We start from the raw sequence: 20,416 nt of genomic DNA, 5'->3' as shown, positions 1-20,416 counted from the left end.
ATGCCCCTACAAATCCTGGGGGCTAGAGAGATCTGGGGCACCTTTGGGTGGTGGAGTGCGGAGGAGACGACCCACAGCGGAGGAGTCCCAGTCGCCAGTCACCATGGTAAGGACAAGACGGGTCTCCATGCTTCATTCTGTGGGCAGTAATGTGGACACCTGAAGGTGGAAGGGTTGCTGGAACCCAAGTCCCGTGGAGACATCCTGGGAAGGCCGTGACTCCTCTTGGGTGGGGAGGGCTGGCCAGGATAGTCCAGGAATTGATCTTCAAAGTCTATGACTTCCTGGCCACCTTGAGGCTTGCGACAGTGCTATTGTGCAGCCAGAGCTATGTGGAAAGGTCTTAGCCTGCCTGCTTCCTCGGAGAGATGGCGATCACGAGGAAAAGTCACCCAGCCAGGCAGACACGGAGTAGGCTTCATAGGCCCAGCCAAGCCTCTGGCAACCCAAGAAGGAAGGCTTCCTCTAAGAATCCTGAGGATGATGGTGGGTAGGGTGGGTGCCCGGCCAGCGTTAGAACCTCTGACCAGCCACAGAGGGGTCTAATCTGGACCTGCCGCTTTCTTCTGAGTACCCCTCCTACTTGACTTGAAGAAGTAATTGGACTCCAGAGACCAGCTGCCATTGCCCATGCCCAACTAAAAATAGCCTATCCTCCTGGATCAGGCCAAGAGCCGGAGGAGGGAAGGAGGAACGGGGCCAGCTGGATGAAGAATGTCTTGGGACTCGCCACCCCTCCCTCACCATCTCGAGTCCAAAGCCCTGACCCAGATGGCCTGGTTTGGGTGTGACCCGGAGAAATTCACAGAAATCTTACTTACATGCTCACATGTGGCGTTCCAGGCCAACCTGAGCTACATAGCAAGACTCTCTAAACACCAAAACTGGAACCTTGAAACGGAACAAAGGTTTCTTATTTTCACACCAAGGCAAGGCCCCATAACATTTGACATCGAGAGAGGAGTGTACCCCGACGACGGAGTGGGAAGTCTTGCCTCTGAGAACTATCTGAGGCAAAGCTGCCCATCTCTTCTTGTGGTCTCGGCGTCCAAGAGCTTGGCAGATGTTCTGTGACTTTGCATTCTGTTATTTAGTTGAGGACAAATATGTATTGATCAACTGGTCAAGTCCCAGGCAGCATTAGGAGGCAGGGAATCTAAAAAAAAGATCACCCGTGAATGTCACTAACACAAGCCGTCTCTCGACCCTGATTTCATATTATCCCTACAAAGTCACAGGAAGAGTGACTTGCCAAAGGTCACTGTTGGGATGGGGGTTCCAGACTCTCTGAAGAAACTGGTCTAACCTGTGTCCCCTTGGTTCTGGGGATGGGCACCACGGGTACCTGGGAGGTACTGCTGGTTTGGCGTGGTTCAGGAGGGCCCAGGGGCTCTTCCTAATACAAGAGGGGGCTAGGGAGGCTGAAGCTGGGGTGAGAGTCTGCCCTTCTGTGCTCTGACTCTCTCTGTTTTCTACAGACGGACCAACAGGCTGAGGCCAGGTCCTACCTCAGCGAGGAGATGATCGCTGGTGAGTAGAGCGAGCCATTGGGAGAGATTAGGCGTGAGGCTGACAATCCAACCGGCCTCACCCATCACTCCTCCTGTCTCCTCTGCTAGAGTTCAAGGCTGCCTTTGACATGTTTGATGCTGATGGCGGTGGGGACATCAGCGTTAAAGAGTTGGGCACCGTGATGAGGATGCTAGGGCAGACACCCACCAAAGAAGAACTGGATGCCATCATCGAGGAGGTGGACGAGGATGGTGAGTTGGGCCCCTCCAGGGCAGGGGACCGGGAGGAGAGAGGCTCAGGGCACCTTGGGCTAAGCAGGCCCCACATCCACCAATCCCGCTCCTTGCAGGCAGCGGTACTATCGACTTTGAGGAGTTCTTGGTCATGATGGTGCGCCAGATGAAAGAGGATGCGAAGGGGAAGAGCGAAGAGGAACTGGCTGAGTGTTTCCGCATCTTTGACAGGTGCGTGGGGCTTCTGGGATCCTGGACCTGGGAGCAGATGTAGCCAGCGGGCCTGAAGCAAAGGAGCAGGCTGGTCAGGGTGAGGTTGACCCTGTGTCCTCCTCTGTCCTTCCCTCCCAAAGGAACGCAGATGGCTATATCGATGCCGAGGAGCTAGCTGAGATTTTCCGGGCTTCTGGGGAGCATGTGACAGAAGAGGAGATTGAATCCCTGATGAAGGACGGTGATAAAAACAACGATGGCCGCATTGACTTCGATGGTGAGGGCCAGCCGGAGCTCTTGGCTTTGTGTGTGTGTGTGTGGGGGGGGGCTGGGAATAGGCTAAATTCCTTCCCACACTATTGAGGGTCCATAGGATGCTCCCGCAGCTTAGTGCAATTTACCCATTAACGACTAGGCACCCCCTGTGCCCTGAACGGTACACCTGACCTCGTCCCTCTTCTCCGCAGAGTTTCTGAAGATGATGGAGGGCGTTCAGTAAGGAGCCGGCCTTTGTTCATGGTCATCCAGACTGAAGGTCCACTGGGCGTGGCCAGCTCCACCTTTGCCTTCCTGCTCCACGCGGGAAAGGCTGCTCCTTTGGGCTCTGTGACTGGAAGGAATAAAAGCTGACAATGTAAAACTGGCCTGACCGTCTGATTGAGGGCAAGGGATCTCAGGGATTGCCTGGCACAGAGCGGTGCCCCGAGCGGCTGGGTATGAAAAGAAGGAAGGGTCACGCGACCCGGAGGCTTGGGCGGCAGAGAGCTGGGCGGAGCTCGCAGGTTCGCAGCCGGCTACCAGCAGTTGGCGTTGGCAGTGGGCAACTGGACAAATGGCCCGCACTTGAGCTTGGGGCTGGAAGAGGGAGGTCCCAGGGTGAGCCGGCCGCCTGTCACTTGGGACGGATAGGGTGAGGGTGATCGGAAGCTGGAACCAGGGAAGAGGCGACGTTTCTTTTCCCCCATCATTTCTGGAACCTCTTGGATCTTGGGTGTGGTGCGTTCACCCTCTGCAGGCTGCCATGCCGAGGAGGAGAAAGAGTCTGTCCATCCATCCCTGATGGATGCACCTTACACACAAGTAAGATGCAGCGTTCCAGGCCCAAAGCTGGGAAGGAGCATGATTCTTGCCTCAGTCCCCATCTCTCTTCCTTCAGCCCCCTCCCATTGCGCTCCAGAGGGCCAAGGGCATGACCTAGCTAAATGAAATTCTATCCCCACGACGTAGGGTGGAGTTTTTCCTCACTCCAGGAACGTCTTTCCCCTTATGAACCTGGCAGATTCATGTCCTCCCTAAATGAGTGTAGTATTTAGCCTCGGAGTCAGGATGTTTGGGTTCAAATCCTCATGGCCTATGACAAATTCAACCTCTCTGTGCCTCAGTTTCCACATCTGTAAACGAAGGTATCGAATATTTAGTGGAGGGCAGGAGTTCAAGAAGACTTGTGTGTAAAGTGCTTAGCACCAGCATATAGTGACTGTCATTTAATAAATGCTGGCACTTACTTGGCTTTGGAGATGGAACCAAGGAAGGAATGCTAGGCAAATGCTCTGCCACCGAGTCACATTTCCTTTTTTAGTTTTTAAAGACAGGACTCCTTTATGCAGCCCTGGCTACTTTGGAACTCACTCTGTAGACCAGGCTGGCCTCAAACTCACCAGCCTCTGCCTCCTGAGTGCTGGGATTAATGGTGTGCGCCACCACGCCCAGCCTGCCATCCTTCTTGAGTTTTCTTACTTCATACTTTGGCCCACCCTTTCCATTCCTGTCCTGTCTTCTTTCCCCAAAATAAACATTTTTTAAAAAAGATTCTTTTAGATTTATTTAGGTGTGTAAATGTCTTACCTGGTGCCTGAGGGGGCCAGACAATGGCATTGAATCCTCTGGAGACGTTGTGAGCCATCAGATGGGTAATTGGGAACCAAACCCAGGTCCTCTTGCAAGAGCAACAAGTGTCCCTAACCACTGAATTATCTCTCTAGCACCTCAACTTAAAGCCATTTGAAAATGACATGTCTGTTACATGTGTACCCATGGTGTACCCCAGGTAGAGGCTAAAGGACAACTTCTAGGGGCCATTTTCCCTTTGCACTTTGTGGGAACTGGGATTGAACTCAGGCAGTCAGGCTTGCGGGCAAGCACGGTATAGCACCTCTTCCTCCTTCCTCCTCCATCATATACGTCACAGCTTCTGTCTTCAGCCCAGCCTGGGTGCTGGGGTCTAGAAATCACCAAGGGCCTACTATGTGCTGTGTCGTTGCTCAGACAGCCTTATAACTCAAGCCATTGCTTGCCTGGTTCTTATAACAGGTAAGGTCTCCCCTGCTCTAAACTACAGCCAAGAGGATCCGTCTACACCTCTTGTGCCGCTGCTGTGCCCAAGGATTCTCTTTTTATTTTTTATTTTTTTTGGGTGGGGGGTTCGAGACAGGGTTTCTCTATGTATCCCTGGCTGTCCTGGAACTCACTCTGTAGACCAGGCTGGCCTCAAACTCAGAAATCCGCCTGCCTCTGCCTCCCAAGTGCTGGGATTAAAGGTGTGTGCAGAGATGGCTCAGTGGGTAAGAGCACTGACTGCTCTTCCAAAGGTCCTAAGTTCAAATCCCAGCAATCACATGGTGGCTTGCAACCACCTGTAATGAGATCTTAAGTCAGCTACAGTGTACTTATGTATAATCAATCAATCAATCAATCAATCAATCTTTGGGCCGGAGCAAGCAGGAACTGAGCGAGCAGAGAACAGGGTCGACCTGAGTGAGGAGAGGCCCAAGGATTCTTTAGCCTCTGTTGCCTTCAGGATGAAACTTAAGCCGCTGCTGTCCCCCTCCTCCCTGCAGTCCTGGGGACTGAACTTAGATTCTCAGTCGCAGGCATTTTGCCCCTGAAGTCTTCAGCTACCTAAGCGTTTTGATGTGGCTGCAAGCCCCGAGGAAGCTGCTGTAGCGGCCTGTGCCCCTTCCTGGAGTGCTTGTACCCTCAGAAACAACCCCCCCCCCCCATTTCTTCCCACTGCAGTGCTCGCTCTACAGCATCTCACACTGAGTCCCTACACATCTTAAGAGAAGGTCTCACTCTGTAGCCCAGGCTGGGCTCCAACTCTCAATCCTCCTGCCTCAGCCTGCTGAGTGGTGGGGATTACAGGTGTCTGCCACAGTACCCGCTCCTTTGTCTCATCTCTGGAGCGTCTCTTTCGGCAATTCCACTAGTAAACATTTTCATTCTTTGTAGAAAACTTGGGTGTTATGTGTATGATGGTGGTGGTGTTTATGCAGCTACAGTGCACATGTGGAGAGCAGAGAATGTTGTTCTGACTTGATGGAGCTCAGATCATTTGGATAGATACTATAGATCCACCCAGGTCCCTATTTGGCTTTTAACTAGTTACAACTGAGTCCTTGGAACTGGGTAGGTCGGTTGACCACATAGAGGACTAAAGGCCACCCTTAAGGACCACGTGTTACAGTCTCCCAAGGCAGACACAAACACCGCTTCAGCATTTATCTGGAATGGGTTTAGTTCTAGTTTCAGAGCACGCCTGTTCTCAGGCACCCTCTGTTCTAATCAGTTCTGGGTGGTGCCCGTGCTGCTTCAAGGACCACACCTTTTTCCTTTGCTAGAATCAGTCTTGTTCCGCCCTGAATTTAGACCTTTTGAGATAGAGCCTTGATAACACTAAGGATCTATGTAGACCAGGCTGGTCTTGAACTTTTAGCTGTCCTCCTGCCTCTACTTCCAAGTGCTGGGATTATATGAGTCACTTCCAGCAGCCGGCTTGCTTTACCTTTCCTAGATAGGGTATAGCTCAGGTGGCCTCAAACTATGACTTCAAAGATGACCTTGAACTCTCTGCCTGTACCTCCTGGAGCGCTGTGATGACAGACATACCCTAGGTTCTGCACTTGATCTTGGCCAAAAGGCCGAGAAGCGATATACCCTAGGTTCTGAATACAGGGTCTCATGAATGACAGCAAAAACTCTTCCAACTAAAGCCCAGCCTTTGCTGAACAACATGTTAACTGGAGCACAAATTAACCTGGAGATCACCAGAAACGCAACTCTTCTGCCACCCCTCCTAGAAGAAATTGTATTTTAACAAGATCCTAAATGGGTTTGTCCACATTAAGATGGACTATAAAGCTCTATGCCCAAGAGAAAACTAAGACCACCACTAACTTCTGAGCTGACAACTCAATTTCTTTTTCACTCATGGCTGCTAGAAGCCACCTAGGAAGAGCAGGAGCTAACAGTAGTTAACAGGGGCTGCCCAGAAACTTCCAGATAGGCCAGGCCAGGCCCTCTGCCTCCCCTCCCTCTTCCCACAGGGCTGCACAACTGCTCAGAGTTGACAACTTGGGCAGGGCCCATAAAACCTCGTGGAGATGGAACAGGAGATGAAATTACCCCACCTGGGTCCAGAGCTCAATCTTTCTATCTTCCAGAGCCTAGGCCTGCTACAGGGTAACTGGAGTCGGGGCCCCATCCAGAAAGTGGGTGTCTGGCACTTCTACAGATTCTTGAGCTTAGGGTCTGGTTTAGTCTCATCTCTATCCCAACTGGAATTGTCCCTGATGGTCACTGTGCGTTCCTAGCGCATGCTCTAACTCCTCACAAGTGGACACCAGTTTTGGTGCTGGGATTGAATCTCGTCCTTCACTCAGATTAAACAGGCTCTCTGCCAGGGAGCTATACCTCCAGGCAAATACACAGTATGTGACACCCACTTGAGGTGATAAAGTAAGACACAAGGTCACTTCTTAGTGACTCAACTGTCAACCAGCCGCTTCCAACCAACCCTGTAGACAAAGGGCCAGAACACAGATTTAAGCTACCGACCCCCATCCTCTGGCTGAGGGTAACTTTGAGAAAACAATTTATACAAAAACAATCAATGTGTATTTATTTAATATACATTGTTAAGGGTTCAAGCAGACTTAATTTAAAAACAAAACAAAAATAACATAGCTCAGAAATCAAGGAGAAAGGACAGATATAGTTTAAGAAAAAAAGACGACACAAAAGAGGGGCGGCATCAGGGATCTTGGCGGGAGGCCTGCTTTGAATAGGTTTCTTGCAGGTACTTCTTAAATGCTGGAAGAGAACAAGTGGGGCTAGGGTGAGTGATGGATTGGGGGACGGGAAAGGGGCGGCAGGGCCCATTCTCCCCATCCAGCAGATACCCATATTGCCATCTGGTGGCTTCCGATAGACTGGTTTCCAGAGTCTATTCATAGATCCCTTCATTCATGTGAGAACAGAAGTAGCAGCAGGACGGATGTGGGAGAAGCCAACCCAGCCCCCAGGGTCCCTCTGAACGCTGACAAGGATCACCCTGGGCTGGACAAGGTCCTACCTGTGGGGTTTTTCCAGAGCTCCGCAGCGTGTGTGTTCAAAGGACTATCGATGTTGGGTTCTGTGGACGGAGTCAGAACAGTCAGAGGGATTAAGAGGCTCATTCAGGGGCTCCCTGGCAAATGCCCAGGGTGTGTAGGAATGGTGGTGTCTCAGAAGTTACCTCCTAGCAGGCTCTGGATAGAGAGCAAGATGGTCCTGACATCATATAGTGCAGACCACTTATCCTTGAGGATGTCCAGGCAGATGTTGCCCTGGGTGTCCACGTTGGGATGGTAGCAGGGTGTGAGGAACTTCACTGTGGGTGCGTTGTAAGGGTAGCCACTGGGGAACTCTAGGGAGAGTTTATACCTTAGGTCTTCATATACCTGGCCATTTGGGGAGAGAGTGGAGAGTAAGTCCCCTGCTCACCTTGTGCACCGCCGCCATCCCATCCTGGCAGCCCACATTCCACCCAAGCCCCAATTAAGAGCCATGCAGGTAGGAACTTATGTGTGTTTCTGCAAGCTAGACCTTAAGTTGGCCAATGGTACTTTCTTCTAGTGATGTCAGTGACCTTCTGGTCCAAAGATTGTGACCTGGCATTCCGAGGGCTACCAGAGTGGTCTGACTAGTATCTTAATTGCTAAAGTGAGAATTTAGACCCAATTTCTGATTTAAAACCAGATCTGCAGTACCAGGAAGCTGTTTGTGCCCTCCCACAAGCTAAGGTCCTCCATCCTGTTTATCGTGGTCTATAGATGGCGCTGCCTGAAGAGTCCCTCTCACACTAAAAGAACATGGCCACAGGGCTCAGAGCCTGTGCCCAGGCACAGGGGACTGAAGCCGACCTGGCACTTGGAGTTCACTTCCTCAGCAAAGTGCTGCCCACTTACGGTTCCAGCTGCTCCATGGATGGTCCCCACCCATTTGAACAGGTTGTCTGACTCAGGGAAGGCCGAGATTCCTTTGTCACCAGAAGTCTGAGGAAGGAAACAACACTCAACTGCTGGGTTCCAGTGTACACTTTCAGGCACAGCAAAAGGGGTCACTTTTTGGGAGCCACCTCTTAGCAGAAAGCGGCTGTCATCTCTGCAGCCATCTCGGGCTATTTACTTACAGGTGGTACTTTTCCACCCTGATGAGAGACTTGTATTCCTAGCATGATGTTCTTACAAGAAGCCCACCACAGCTGAACACACTCTAATAACATCCTGTTTGTCTCCTACACATCCTGGTTGTCTCCAGCTGCACTCCCCAGGCTGTGCTTATATACCCACAGTTGCCTTCCAATAAATGAGACTTGAAACTGCCTTGTCTCCATTCTTTGCATCTCTTGCCCCTCCATCTCCACTCTCTTATCTTTTGCAGACCCTGTCGACTGAACCGAGGACTGGGTCAGTCACTGGGTGAGAGCCTGCCCTGCCCATAGTGCACCCTGCCTCTGAATAAAGCAGTTAAATCGCAGGCCGATCGCCAGGCTAGGAGGCAGCTCCCCTGCTTCCAAAGTTTTCCTCCAAAATCTGGTTTTCACCAGGAATTTAAGAGTCACTAAAACAGGTAGATTGCTATGTAGGGGTAATGTAGCAAAGGACTACCAGAGGAGAGAATTCTAAGGTGATGGGACCAGCAATTCCAAGAAGGGTGGGGCTGGGCAAGGGTAGAGCTGGGGCCTAAGAAAGTAGGGATGAGCCCAGATAAGCCCGACCCGGTAGACAGCTGCGGTGCTCAAGTGAGGGTGGGCGTTCAAAGGGCTTCCCATAAGAGAGTCAATCGCACCCATACTAGTTAGCAGGTGGCCTGATGTAGTAAAGGAGGTTACTATTAACTGGGTGGGGGATGGGAAGGTAGGCCAATTGATCTTAGAACACAGTCACTTACCATGAGGATCATCAGTTCCTGCTGTAGCCTGCAAAGAGAAGTAGGGATTACTCGGGGCAATGGATACTGTGGAGGTGATACATCACTTCCCGCACGACTATCCTTAAGAGTTGTCGTGGAGGCCTTGCGCCTTCTTCAAAGGCAGGTTCAGCTCCGGCACTCATCTTCTAGAGGACCCAGGTGAGCCTTTGACCGCATGTTAACCCCAGCGCTCGCAGGGCAACCTATGAGAGCTGCCTGGTTGCGCCATCAGCCTTCCACTTCCTGCGTTCTTGGTACCCCCTCATTTGTCCCAAAGCCCCGGGGTGACCTCCGCACCACTCACCGCTTGCCCACAGGGCCCCGGGCGGCGCCCCCGCAGGGCTCGGCTCCCTTTCGAACCGCGGCAACGCTGGCAGCAGCTGGGTCGCGGTTTTGCGAGGCCATCCCAGAGGTGCTGGCACCGAGACAGGAGCGTGGAGACGAAAGGGCAACTGCGGGGCTGTGGGCCGCCGCCCGCGTTTGAATTGCAACCCTACCGCTGCGCTAGCCAATCAAAGGCTCGCTTAGGTTTGATCCAGCCAATGGGACGCCCCGGAACGCTCTGCCCCTGCGCAACTGCTAGGCACCCCCCCCCCAGTAACGCACCACGATTGGACGGCGGGGCGTACCTCAGCTAGCCAATTGGTAAAGAAAGCTGCCATTAACTAACGAATCGGTGGCGGATTGGTGGCCTTTGGACGACGCCGACCATTAAAGGGTCCAAGGAACGGCCCACGTGTATTCGCCGCCCCTCCCCCGCCGGGTCTCTTTGGAACCCCGACTCCTGTCGCTGGTCTGTAATTTGGCTGTGCAGCCAGGTATGAACTTGACTTCTTGATCCCCCCTGCTTTCACTTCCAAGTGTTGAGATTTCACGAACGAGTGCCCACACGCCCGGCGGTGTCTGGACTTCCGTCCAAATCCGCTGGTCCGTCCAGGGACACGCCCAGCAGGGAGCACGTCTTCTGGAATAGCAAGAACTTGACTGTGTTACTCTCCAAGCCAGAAGCCATTCTTCTTACCCTGTTAAAATGCTAGTTACTTTTTTTGGGTCCCCAAGAACTTAAACAACTTAGGAAGGTGCTGGCTGGCAGCAGACTCCCGATTTATTAGTAAAAGTGGGTTCAGGGGGTGCATGGCTATAATCCCTTTGAAGGTGGAGACAGGCAAGAGTTGAAGGTTACCTCTAGGTTAGGCTGGGCTGTATGAGAATGTACCTTAAAGAAACAAAAAACAGGATCTGATGGTGCTCAACGCCTTTAATCCCAACAAAGGCGAGACCTCCGAGTTCGAGGTCAGTCAGGGCCTATGTAAGAGATACAGTCTCAATCCCAAAAGCACAAAAAAAAGTTCATACTCAGCCGGGCGGTGGTGGTGCACGCCTTTAATCCCAGCACGTGGGAGGCAGAGGCAGGCGGATTTCTGAGTTTGAGGCCAGCCTGGTCTACAAAGTGAGTTCCACGACAGCCAGAGCTATAGAGAGAAACCCTGTCTTGAAAAAACGAAGGGGGAAAAAAAAGTTCATACTCTCCAGTAAGTTTGCTGTACAACTTCAGCAGTCAGTGTGCTAGTCTGTGACACTGGGAAAATAAAAGGCAACTGCATTTTCCCTTTGGTAGGCCACCACACCCTCTGGGCCAGTCTTCACTTTGTGCAACATTCCTAAATTGGAACAAGGCCAGGGGAGCCTGGCAGAGAACACAGGTGGGGGCGGGCAGGTAGGTGGGTGGTCCTTTTCTGTTGTGCATACTTCTTTGGCTCTTGCTCTGTCAGGTTCCACAAGGCAGACATTACAGCAGGCTCACTACCTGTGTTTATTACAAACTGTTTAATTGTTTCTTATTCCAGTAACTTTAGAAACAGAACCACAGGCCAGTCTGGGGCGCTCTGCAGTGAGTCACTACAAACTAGCTCATGTACAGCTTAATGCTGCTAAGAGCCAACTAGACCAAATCCCCATGATGGCCTCAGCCGGGCGGGGAAAGAGGGTCTTGGAGGCAGGCCGCCAAGTGTGGTAGCCAGGACACCCGGCTCAGGTCTGGGGAGGCGCTTCTGCAGCGCGGTGCTCATTTTCTGTCCGCAGAGTCTCCATGTATTTCCGCATCTTCTCAACCATCCAGGACGGCAGAACAAAGGATTTCAGCTCCTCCAACTTCAGGTCCAAGCATCCTCTGGAGGAGACATTGGATGGACATTAAAGGGAGGGTGATGGTCTCGTCCGTGTGCCTAGTGAGGCCGAAGCAGGATGGGGAAAGGGGCCTTCGCTATACCTGTAGTCATCGCTGGCAGCCAGGTCTCGGATGTCCTCCTCAATGAGAAGGTACGCCTAAGGGCAAGGGAGAGAAAGCGAGTGAGGCCTGATTCATTTCACACCAAATCAGAAACTCTGTTAGTAATGTCCTAGGTAGAAGATGCTGCAGGATGCAGCTTACAGATACTAGGGAGGACTGTGTAGGAAGACACTTGAGAGCACCTTTCACTCAGAAACTTTCCAGGTGGGAGTCCATTCCAGTGATTAAGAAAAAAAAATTGCCCAGGCTGTACTTGACTTTCTTAGCAAAAAGGACCCTGTCCCCTCAGCCTCATGAGTAGCTGGATTAGAGGCACTTGCCATGGAGCCTGGCTTTGGTGATTATCTATGGTCTTCCTACTAAATGATGATGATGACACTTGATGTGATTTATAGCAGATGGTGAGAGCTAGCAGAACACAGGAGAGTAGGAAGTGTACACCCTGGGGACTCACACTGTGGTGTAAGGATTTGGTCAACAGTGCTGCTGTGTAGTGGCTGTAGTGCTGAGTTCTCCTGGGTCTGTACCAGGCCACAGGCTGTGGTCCTTGAGCTCATATACACTATCTGTTTTTGTTTTTATAGCTGGGATTGGCTTGTAACTCTTGGAGCCCAGGCTAACCTTGAACTCACTATAGCACAACTGCTTTCTAAGTGCAGGGATTATAGGCATGTGTCACACACACAGACAGGTACAACATACACTAAGTAATACAATAGTTTAAAAAATAAATAGTATCGCTGGGCGTGGTGGCGCACGCCTTTAATCCCAGCACTCGGGAGGCAGAGGCAGGCGGATTTCTGAGTTCGAGGCCAGCCTGGTCTACAAAGTGAGTTCCAGGACAGCCAGGGCTGCACAGAGAAACCGCCTTGAAAAACCAAAAAAAAAAACAATAGTATTGGGGATTAAATCTAGGGCCTTCCACAAGTCAGATAAGCTACTCTGCCCGAGCCATATATATCCCCAGCAGCCTGCCTTACCCCTGCCTTGAATTTTTTTTTTTTTTTTTGAGATGGGGTTTGTATAGCCCAGGTTAGCCTCAAACTTGCCAGATAATACAGGCTGTCTTTAAACTCCTGATCTTGCCTCAACCTCTCAAGTGCTGGGATTACAGATGTACAACATTCCTGGCCTTTTGTAAAGCCTATTTTAAAAAATTGAGACAAGTGCTAAGCCTGGCCTTGGATTTGTTCTGTAGCCTAGCAGGCTTTGAATGAAAAAAATCCTCCTGGCCAGGCTGGTGGCACCTTTAATCCTAGCACTTCAGGAGGCAGAGGGAGGCTGGTCTACATGGTGAGTTCTAGAATAGCCAGGGTTATATATATATATTGAGACTGTATCTCAAAACAAACAACAGCAAAGAGAAACAAACACAACAATCCCCTGCCTCAACTTCCTGAGTCGCTGGGATAACAGGCTCCTGTCCGCAGGCCATGTCCTCGTGGCTACCTCCAGCTTTAGAAAACTTGTGACCTCTTCCCCTCCTTCCTCTGGGGCAGGGTCTCACTGTGCAGCTATGGCTGGGCTCCTCTGCCTTCCAAGTGCTGGGATGACAGACATGCACAGACGCTCAGCTCTGCTCATGTTTCTACTTCAAGCTATGCTGCACCCTATGTTAGAAGCGGGACAATCTGGAGCCATTTATAAGAGGGTGGCGAGTCACAACATAAAAGAAAGCTCTCACTGCCAAAAAGCAGATGGCATGCACAGGAATTCAAGACCCGGAGAGTCTTATGAACAGTTCCAACAGAATGCTCACGTAGAGAACGCTGCCTGTGGAGAAAGCCATCATGGTCACCTCGGGACACACAGTGCTCCTGACCTCTGCTGGATTTGAGCGGAGCTGGCTAGGAGTAGACGTGAAGCTGGCTGGTGCTGCTAGGTGTGCTGGTGAGCATCTTTCTTTCTTTCTTTCTTTTTCCTTTGTTGTTGTTGTTTTTTTGAGACAGGGTCTTTCTGTTATTGCAGCCCTGGCTGTCCTGGAACTCCCTCTGTAGACCAGGCTGCCTTGTACTCACAGAGATCCACCTGCCTCTCCTTCCAAAGTGTTGGGATTAAAGGTGTCTGCCACTATGCCTGGCTGTTAACATCTTTAACTTGTGTCCCTACTGTGTTGAGAAAGCATTCTATAGCTGCATCTGTGATATCTTGTATTCCTACTATGCTGTCTGGAAAATGCTGTGGTCAATGAATAAAACAATCTTATGTACAGACATATTTGGAAAGAAGCATTGCTGGGCAGTGAGTTCCAGGACAGCCAGGGCTGTTATACAGGGAAACAAACAAGCCTTTTCTGTGGGCATCTAATGATGATTCAAAACTTGCAGGAGTGGGTGGGAAAACGAAGGGGAGAGAGGGAGCCCTAGGAATTTTAGTCTGCTCTTTAGCATGAAGGAACGGGTCTCATGTCTCCCTTCCCACCATTCTGATGTTTAGGTAGTCTACCATATTTGGAGACAAACTGTGGCCAAGAGCTGGACTCAGGATCCCTGACTAGGTGTGACTTCTGGCAGTGGTACATCAAGCCGAGCTCACCATCTTTCCGCCTGTTGCCCGCATGTGATGCTGCTCAGCCAGCCAGTGCTTGTCCTGAGGATCTGCTGCGTACTGTGAGGGATAAAGTTAGTGGGAGAACATGTTAGCTTAGTGGGAAGGGTTCTTCTCTTGGCCCCCTGACCAGTTCTTACCAGTGGACCTTGTCCTATACAGGTATGTATAACCAAGGGCTCATGAATCTCTACAGTGCAGGCTGAACCATGCCCAGGGAGCCTGGGGTTGCAACCTAGTTGCCAGAGTTCAGGTACATGTCCACTCTTCCCAGTTCCCCTTTCTTAAAATATAGCATCCCTGGAAACAAGTGAGAGTTATTTTAGATTCTATTTAAAATTGACCACATGTGCCTTCTAACACCTATTATTATTATGGGCTCAGTGTTTTCCTTACTTTTGGTTTCTGATAGGTTATCACTATGTAGCCCAGGCTAGGATTACTTCTGGATCCCCCTGTCTCTGCTTCTGAGTACTGAGATTATGAGCCTGTGCTATTCTGGCAGGACTGTATTTTTCTACAACAAAGTCAAGAAATAGCACCATCTAAAGCCCCTGGTTCTAGAGTTCAACATCAAGACAAATAAGGCTAAGCTTTGTAGATACACAAGTCTGTGATAATCTCCTCATTTATAGAATGGAGAGTGCTGTCAGCAGGCACGGCACTGCATGCCTGTGATCCTAGCACTTGGTGGGTGGAGGCAGGAGGGCCTGGAGTGACTGAGAGCTCAACTTGGGCAACATGAGATCCTGGTGAAGACCAATCCTCTGAATGCCACTGCTAAAGTAAGGCGAGGGAGAGCTACTTGTGTAGGAGAGATAAGCCATCAAAATATCATCGACAATAGGTTTTTCTGTAAAAATACCAGTCATTTGGTGGTGCTGGCACATGCCTTTGATCCCAGAAGGTAGAGGCGGGAGAGCTCTGAATTTGAGACCAGCCTGGTCTGCAGAGCCAGTTCTAGGACAGCCAGGGATACACAGAAAAACCTTGTCTCCAAAAACAAACAAAACTGTACAAGACTAAAAGCAGAAAAGACACTAGGCAGGGTAGATGGTGCTTGTGTTCCAGTCTTAGCTTGAGAGGCAGAGTGCAGGGGGACTGCAGGTTGCACCTGGCTACACAGGAACAATCCCATGAAGCAGGCAAGTGGAGCTCTCTAAACTGGGCTGGGCATAGCTGGTAAAGGTGCAGGTGACAGCTAAGGGAAAACAGATCCCAGATGTTTTGACTAGTGCATGTCCCAGCTTCTCTGTGCCTCAGTTTCCAAGACACAGGGGCATGGATGGCTCTCTCCCCTCCAGCATTCAGTTCACCTACCTTAAAGAGGTGTGGGTGCTTGATGTAGATCCTTCCTCTGGTGCCTCCCATCCCCAAGGCCCTGAAATATGAAGGAAGCAGGGCTCAGACCCCGTCAGTGAGCCGTGAACCAACCCTTCCCCATCAGTACCAAGGGTCTCAGACTTACTTGTTGGCTCGAGATCCCAAAACAAAGGTGGTAGATTCATTCAGCCGAGCTGGGTCCCACTGAAAGAAACAGGCCAGTAAGGGGTGTTTAATGTGCTGTGCTGGGCAAGGCCGTGACACTCCTCCCCTGTCCTTTCCTCCTCTCTCCTTATCGACAATTTATGCAGGAAATGGCGCACTTACAATGTTAGGCTCTGTGCTAGACACTAAGGATAGAGATGAGTTAAGACACAGACTGTTCCCCAGGAGTTCCAGATACACATACTGACTGAAAGGCCACTATCTGATGGACCAGATGGGGCCATGATATGGCTGGGTGCAGGGCATGAGAGGTGTCTAAAGGACAGATGGAACAGGCAGAAAGTCTCTCTTGAAGAGCTAACCCTTGAAGTTACCTCTGGAAGAGTGAGTGCAAATCAAAAGGTAGGGGAGGGAAAGGGCATCGTACAGAGTGCAGTATGTAAAGCTGATGAGCATTGGTTTGGAACACTGAACAAACCAGGTTAATTTCTATGTTGCCCTAGGAATGATGCGAGTGCAAGGCGGCTGAGAAAGCACAGACAACTGGAGCTCCTAGCCACACTGACAGGTTTGTATTGTATGACCCACAGACCACAAGGAACCACTAAAGTAGTTACTGGAATAAGCCTGATGTGCACTAAGGACATCCTTTAGCAATGTGGATGGCAGACAGGAGAGTAGCTCACAGGAGAAAGAGGGGACAGGAGCTGTAGTACCTTCACAGGGTAAGGGTTTGACTAGATGCAGAGAGGGCAAGGAAGGCAACAGGTAAAGACAGCTAAGGTAAGAAATAAGCTGGATCTGAAAAGTGGGCTGAGGGTGCAACTGAGCAAAGAGCTGTTTGCCTGGCATATGCAAGGCCCCGTGTTCAGTCCCTGGCACACATGGGGCCCCATGTTCAGTCCTTGGCACACATGAGGCCCCAGGTTCAGTCCCTGGCACATGCATGGCCCCGTGTTCAGTTCCTGGCATGTATACATGAGGCCCCATGTTCAGTCCCTGGCACACATGAGGCCCCATGTTCAGTCCCCGGCACATGCAAGGCCCTGTGTTCGGTCCCTGGCACACATGAGGTCGCGTGTTCAGTCCCTGGCACATGCAAGGCCCTGTGTTCTGTCCCTGGTACAATCATCAGCACATAAAGTGGAGCTCACTTTTTGTCATGGTGGTACATACCTGTGAGGCCCAGACCTGTGAGGCTGAGAAGGATCCTGAGTTCCAGGCTAGCCTGGGCTACAGTGAGAGCCTATCTCAGAATAACAAAACAACGAAAACAAGTGTTTTTTGGAGAAAGGTCCTTATTACAGTTTTGGACCTGCTGTGTCTGAGAGCTTGTTTGGAGGTTCTGGCTGGGGGGCACAGCACCTGTACACCTCTGACCAAAAATGGCCGTGCTCTGCCAAGAAGGGGTGAGATGCAGTTTTAGGAGGGGTGCACATGGAGTGGTGAGGGTGGGATAGGCCACATGCCTAGCCTGACAGATCACCGTAGTCAACTCCAGGCACCACTGGCGTGGCATCTGTTGTAGCCAGATGGTCCTCACATCCTAGATAAGCTATGTCTGACACGCCTGTGCAACTTCAGGCAGCAAGGGCTAGCAAGCAGGAAGGTGTTTCAAGGTTGAAAGCTGAAGGTGTGAGAAGGACAAAGAAACCTGGGAAACCTTCGGAAGACTTGGTCCTGAAGTTGTAAGAGAGGATGAGTAAGAGCTCTGTGCCCATGGTGGTCACGAGGTACCAGAGGCCTTACAGAGAATGAGTTTCAATTCTAGCATTCATTCCAGGCAGCTCACAACCAGCTTCAAGGGAATATAATGCTCTTCTGATCTTCATAAGCATCCACATATATCCTCACGCACACACAGAAGCTTTATAGTAATAAACCTCAGAGAGCCAGGGAGATGGGGGCAGGTGCATGTGTCCCAAGCCTGATGATGTGCATCTGATCCCCAAGACCCACACAGTGGAAGGAAGGAACCAATCCCCTGGGATGACCTCTGACCTTCACATGATCTTGTGCACCCCACACAGTAAATGAATGTATTAATAGACAGAGGAGCTTGCAGTGAAGTGGGTCAGGGAAATAGTTGAGGGATGCCTACCATACGGGTCATGCTGAGGAAGACCTCTTCTCAGGACTGAGAAGGGGGCTTGGAGAGAACAGAAAGGTTCAGGGGAATGTGGGTCGCCAGCTCTGCTTTAGAGCTCTAGAAATTTCTTGAAGATTTTAGAAGAACCTTCATGACAAGTCTAGGGAAAGTAAGGAGGGCTGGATGAGGTGGCTGTGTGGGTTAGTTCAATGTCAATATTTGGCAAGAGGGACTCTTCTTAACTGAGAAAATGTCCTTCTCCACCCGTAGACAAGTCTGTAAAGCAGTTTTGTAATTTGTGATTTATGGAGAGGTCCCTGCCCATTGTGTGTGCCATTGCCTCTGGGCAGGTGGTCCTAGGTTCTACAAGAAAGGTTAACAGGCACAGTGGCTCATGGCTTTAATCTCAGCACTTAGGAGGCAAAAGCAGGCAGATATCTGTGAGTTCAAGGGGGGAGGGGAAGGAAGCAGGCTAAGTGGGCCACAAGGAGCAAGTCAGCAAGCAGCACCCTTCTATGCCCTCTGCGTCCACTTCCTGCCCTGAGTTCCTTCCCCAACTTCCCTTTGCTGATAAGACTGTGATGTGCAAGTGTAAGATGAAATTAACCCTTTCCTCGAATTGCTTTTGGCCATAGCATTTTACCACAGTAATAGAAACTGTAAAAAAGACAGTAGCTAACTTATTTTTAATAAAGTTCTAATAAGGAGAGGGAATAACCTTATGTACTTCACTGGGCATCCACGTTTCAATAAAGAATAATGACCATAAAAGGGATTGCAAATATTTTAGAGGTGGCAGAAGTGGCTAAAGGCATCAACAGATTTTGGGCCTCACACTGGGCTTCATCACCAGCCAGCTGTATGCCAGGCAAGCTTCAAATGTACTGGGAGCATGAGATAATGCCAGAAAACAAGATCACACCTGCCCTACAGGGAAATGCCTGGAAAGGAAGCAAGTCCAAAGCAGAATCACAATCTGTTATCTTTTTAACAGCATCACAAAGAGTTAGAGAGCCAGCAGCCCACAGCATTCTGGGTGGTGTCTTCACATACAAAGTAGTAAGTGTTGGCAGCTGCCAGTTAAAAACCTAACTCTGCCTTTTAGAGACTTGAACTTGCAGTGATCTTCCTGCCTCTGCCTCGTAAGTGTTGGGATTACAGGTGTCAGCACTGTGCTCTGAGTTTTAAAATTATCTATTAAAAACTAAGTCAAACCCAGGGCCTCATCCATGCCAGACAAGAGCTCTACTATGAGGCAGTGCCTCCAGCCCAGCCTTTTCCTTTCCCTCTAATTCCAGTAAAGAAGGAAGTCATGCCACCTGCAGGAAAGCGATGCAGCTGCAGGGGTCACAGTAAATTAGTCACCTAAGTCTCAGAAGGACAATACTATATGCTTTCTCAAGTGCAGCTTCTAGGTTTCACATATGCATATAAAATCACATATGGATATATGCCATGAATTAGGCAGGAAGCTTAGGGGAACAAGGGGAACTGATGGGAGGGCCAGACAGGAAAGGGAACACAGCAGAGTATGGAGAGGGACATGTCCTCAGTACAGCACACGTGTGTACCAGGAGGAAAGACTGAACACAACAGAACAGTTTTCCCATGTTAGGGACTGCACCTAGGGCCTTCCTTATGCCAGGCAGTATCTGCTGCCAGGCTATCCCAAGTCCAGCTCTTTACTTTGCTTCTAATCCAGTTCTTCCTTGGAATACTGTCTGGAGGCCAAGTGGCTGAGGCAGAGCCAGGGAAGATGGCTTTGGAATGGTGTGACCATATCATGTATCACCTCCATCCTCTTTGCCTCACAGGGGCCCAGAGGCTCGGCCACCGTCAGTGTCCACACAAGCATACCTTGGGGCCTTCTCGGCGGACCGGCTCACAGGATTTCGGTCTCCATCTGCTCAGAAGGAGAGACAGGTGAGTTCTCCAAGCGATGGGGGCACTGGAGGCTCAGTTCACAACCGCCTGCAACTCTAGGGTCGGGGGTCCAACACACAGACATACATGCAGGCAAGCCACCCATGTACATAAAACTAAAACGCTAATTTAAAAACAAAATACAAAGAAAAAAAAGAAAGGCCTGGAGCAGAAACTCCCTTAGAGCCTAGCAATGAGCAATCCAGGAATGTCCAGTTGCAGCTCTCTCATCTGCCAGAAGGAGATAAGGCCAGCAGCTGCCCTGCCCACCTTGTGTTTATGAGGGATGAAAATGCCTGGTCTATTCAGTGAGTTTGAGGTCAAAAAGACCCTGTCTCCAAGACAGGACAAAAAGGCTTCAGGAAGGATGCTGTAACTGGATACAGATCAGACTCACAACGCCAGGAATGAACCCCACAGCAGCCCACAGGTTCAGTGATGGCCTTAAGCTGTGGCATAGTCATCAACTGTAACAAGTGTGTCATTCTAGTGTCAGGTGTTGCTAATAAGTGCACATATATGGGACGGGATAGGGGTAGGGCTGTATCTCTATATCTTCTACTCAGTTTCTGATGTATCTAAAGCTGTTCTATAACTTAAAAGAGTTCCTTAAACAACCATCCTCTAGTCTCTAATAGTGCTATTAATGATTGTAAGATCAGTTTTTTGTTTTGTTTTGTGACAGTGTCTCATATAGCCCAGACTGGCCTTCAAGTTACTAGACACCATGTAGCTGAGGATAACCAATAACTCCTGAGCATCTTTTTTTGTTTGTTTGTTTTGTTTTTTGTTTTACCAAGACAAGGTTTCTCTGTGTAGCCCTGGCTGTCCTGGAACTCACTCTGTAGACCAGGCTGGCCTCGAACTCAGAAATCCGCCTGCCTCTGCCTC

General features: G+C 50.3%; 3 protein-coding genes across 3 annotated transcripts in view; 1 reads left to right on the top strand and 2 right to left on the bottom strand.

Annotated features, from left to right (window-relative positions):
• The first annotated feature begins 36 nt into the window (after positions 1–36).
• On the top strand, positions 37–2,598 carry Tnnc2 (troponin C2, fast skeletal type). Its single transcript, XM_021193984.1, has 6 exons — positions 37–106; positions 1,479–1,530; positions 1,620–1,763; positions 1,862–1,976; positions 2,099–2,235; positions 2,426–2,598. Exons 1-6 carry the CDS (start codon positions 104–106, stop codon positions 2,455–2,457), a joined length of 483 nt encoding a protein of 160 aa, XP_021049643.1. The 5' UTR covers positions 37–103; the 3' UTR covers positions 2,458–2,598.
• A 4,334-nt stretch (positions 2,599–6,932) lies between these two features.
• Positions 6,933–9,656, bottom strand: Ube2c (ubiquitin conjugating enzyme E2 C). The gene is made up of 6 exons (XM_021194126.2): positions 9,493–9,656; positions 9,168–9,195; positions 8,183–8,269; positions 7,471–7,675; positions 7,309–7,368; positions 6,933–7,046 (listed from the first exon to the last, which is right to left on the bottom strand). Exons 1-6 carry the CDS (start codon positions 9,591–9,593, stop codon positions 6,988–6,990), a joined length of 540 nt encoding a protein of 179 aa, XP_021049785.1. The 5' UTR covers positions 9,594–9,656; the 3' UTR covers positions 6,933–6,987.
• A 1,339-nt stretch (positions 9,657–10,995) lies between these two features.
• Dnttip1 (deoxynucleotidyltransferase terminal interacting protein 1) overlaps positions 10,996–20,416 on the bottom strand; it is a 22,912-nt gene continuing 13,491 nt past the window's right edge. The window contains exons 8-13 of the mRNA XM_021193067.2: positions 19,460–19,505; positions 15,494–15,552; positions 15,346–15,406; positions 14,014–14,085; positions 11,458–11,513; positions 10,996–11,358 (exon numbers count right to left, since the gene is read on the bottom strand). Of these exons, the coding sequence (XP_021048726.1) occupies positions 11,220–11,358; positions 11,458–11,513; positions 14,014–14,085; positions 15,346–15,406; positions 15,494–15,552; positions 19,460–19,505 (433 nt within the window). The 3' untranslated portion in view covers positions 10,996–11,219. The remainder of the gene's footprint in view (positions 11,359–11,457; positions 11,514–14,013; positions 14,086–15,345; positions 15,407–15,493; positions 15,553–19,459; positions 19,506–20,416) is intronic.

Source organism: Mus pahari, chromosome 3, assembly GCF_900095145.1.
Source record: "Mus pahari chromosome 3, PAHARI_EIJ_v1.1, whole genome shotgun sequence".
Classification (NCBI taxonomy): domain Eukaryota; kingdom Metazoa; phylum Chordata; class Mammalia; order Rodentia; family Muridae; genus Mus; species Mus pahari.
The sequence above is the reverse complement of the archived record's forward strand: the minus strand, read 5'-3'. Positions and strand labels throughout refer to the sequence as shown.

Bases quoted from the DNA above. Each gene is read 5' to 3' on its own strand.
- Tnnc2 (XM_021193984.1), top strand. The intron at 1,764-1,861 runs GTGAGTTGGGCC...CGCTCCTTGCAG, and splicing joins CGAGGAGGTGGACGAGGATG to GCAGCGGTACTATCGACTTT. The intron at 1,977-2,098 runs GTGCGTGGGGCT...TCCCTCCCAAAG, and splicing joins TGTTTCCGCATCTTTGACAG to GAACGCAGATGGCTATATCG.
- Ube2c (XM_021194126.2), bottom strand. From the start codon at position 9,593: ATGGCCTCGCAAAACCGCGACCCAGCTGCTGCCAGCGTTGCCGCGGTT. The intron at 7,676-8,182 runs GTAAGTGGGCAG...CCAAATGGCCAG, and splicing joins TCCATGGAGCAGCTGGAACC to GTATATGAAGACCTAAGGTA. The intron at 7,047-7,308 runs GTAGGACCTTGT...GTTCTCTTCCAG, and splicing joins GCTCTGGAAAAACCCCACAG to CATTTAAGAAGTACCTGCAA.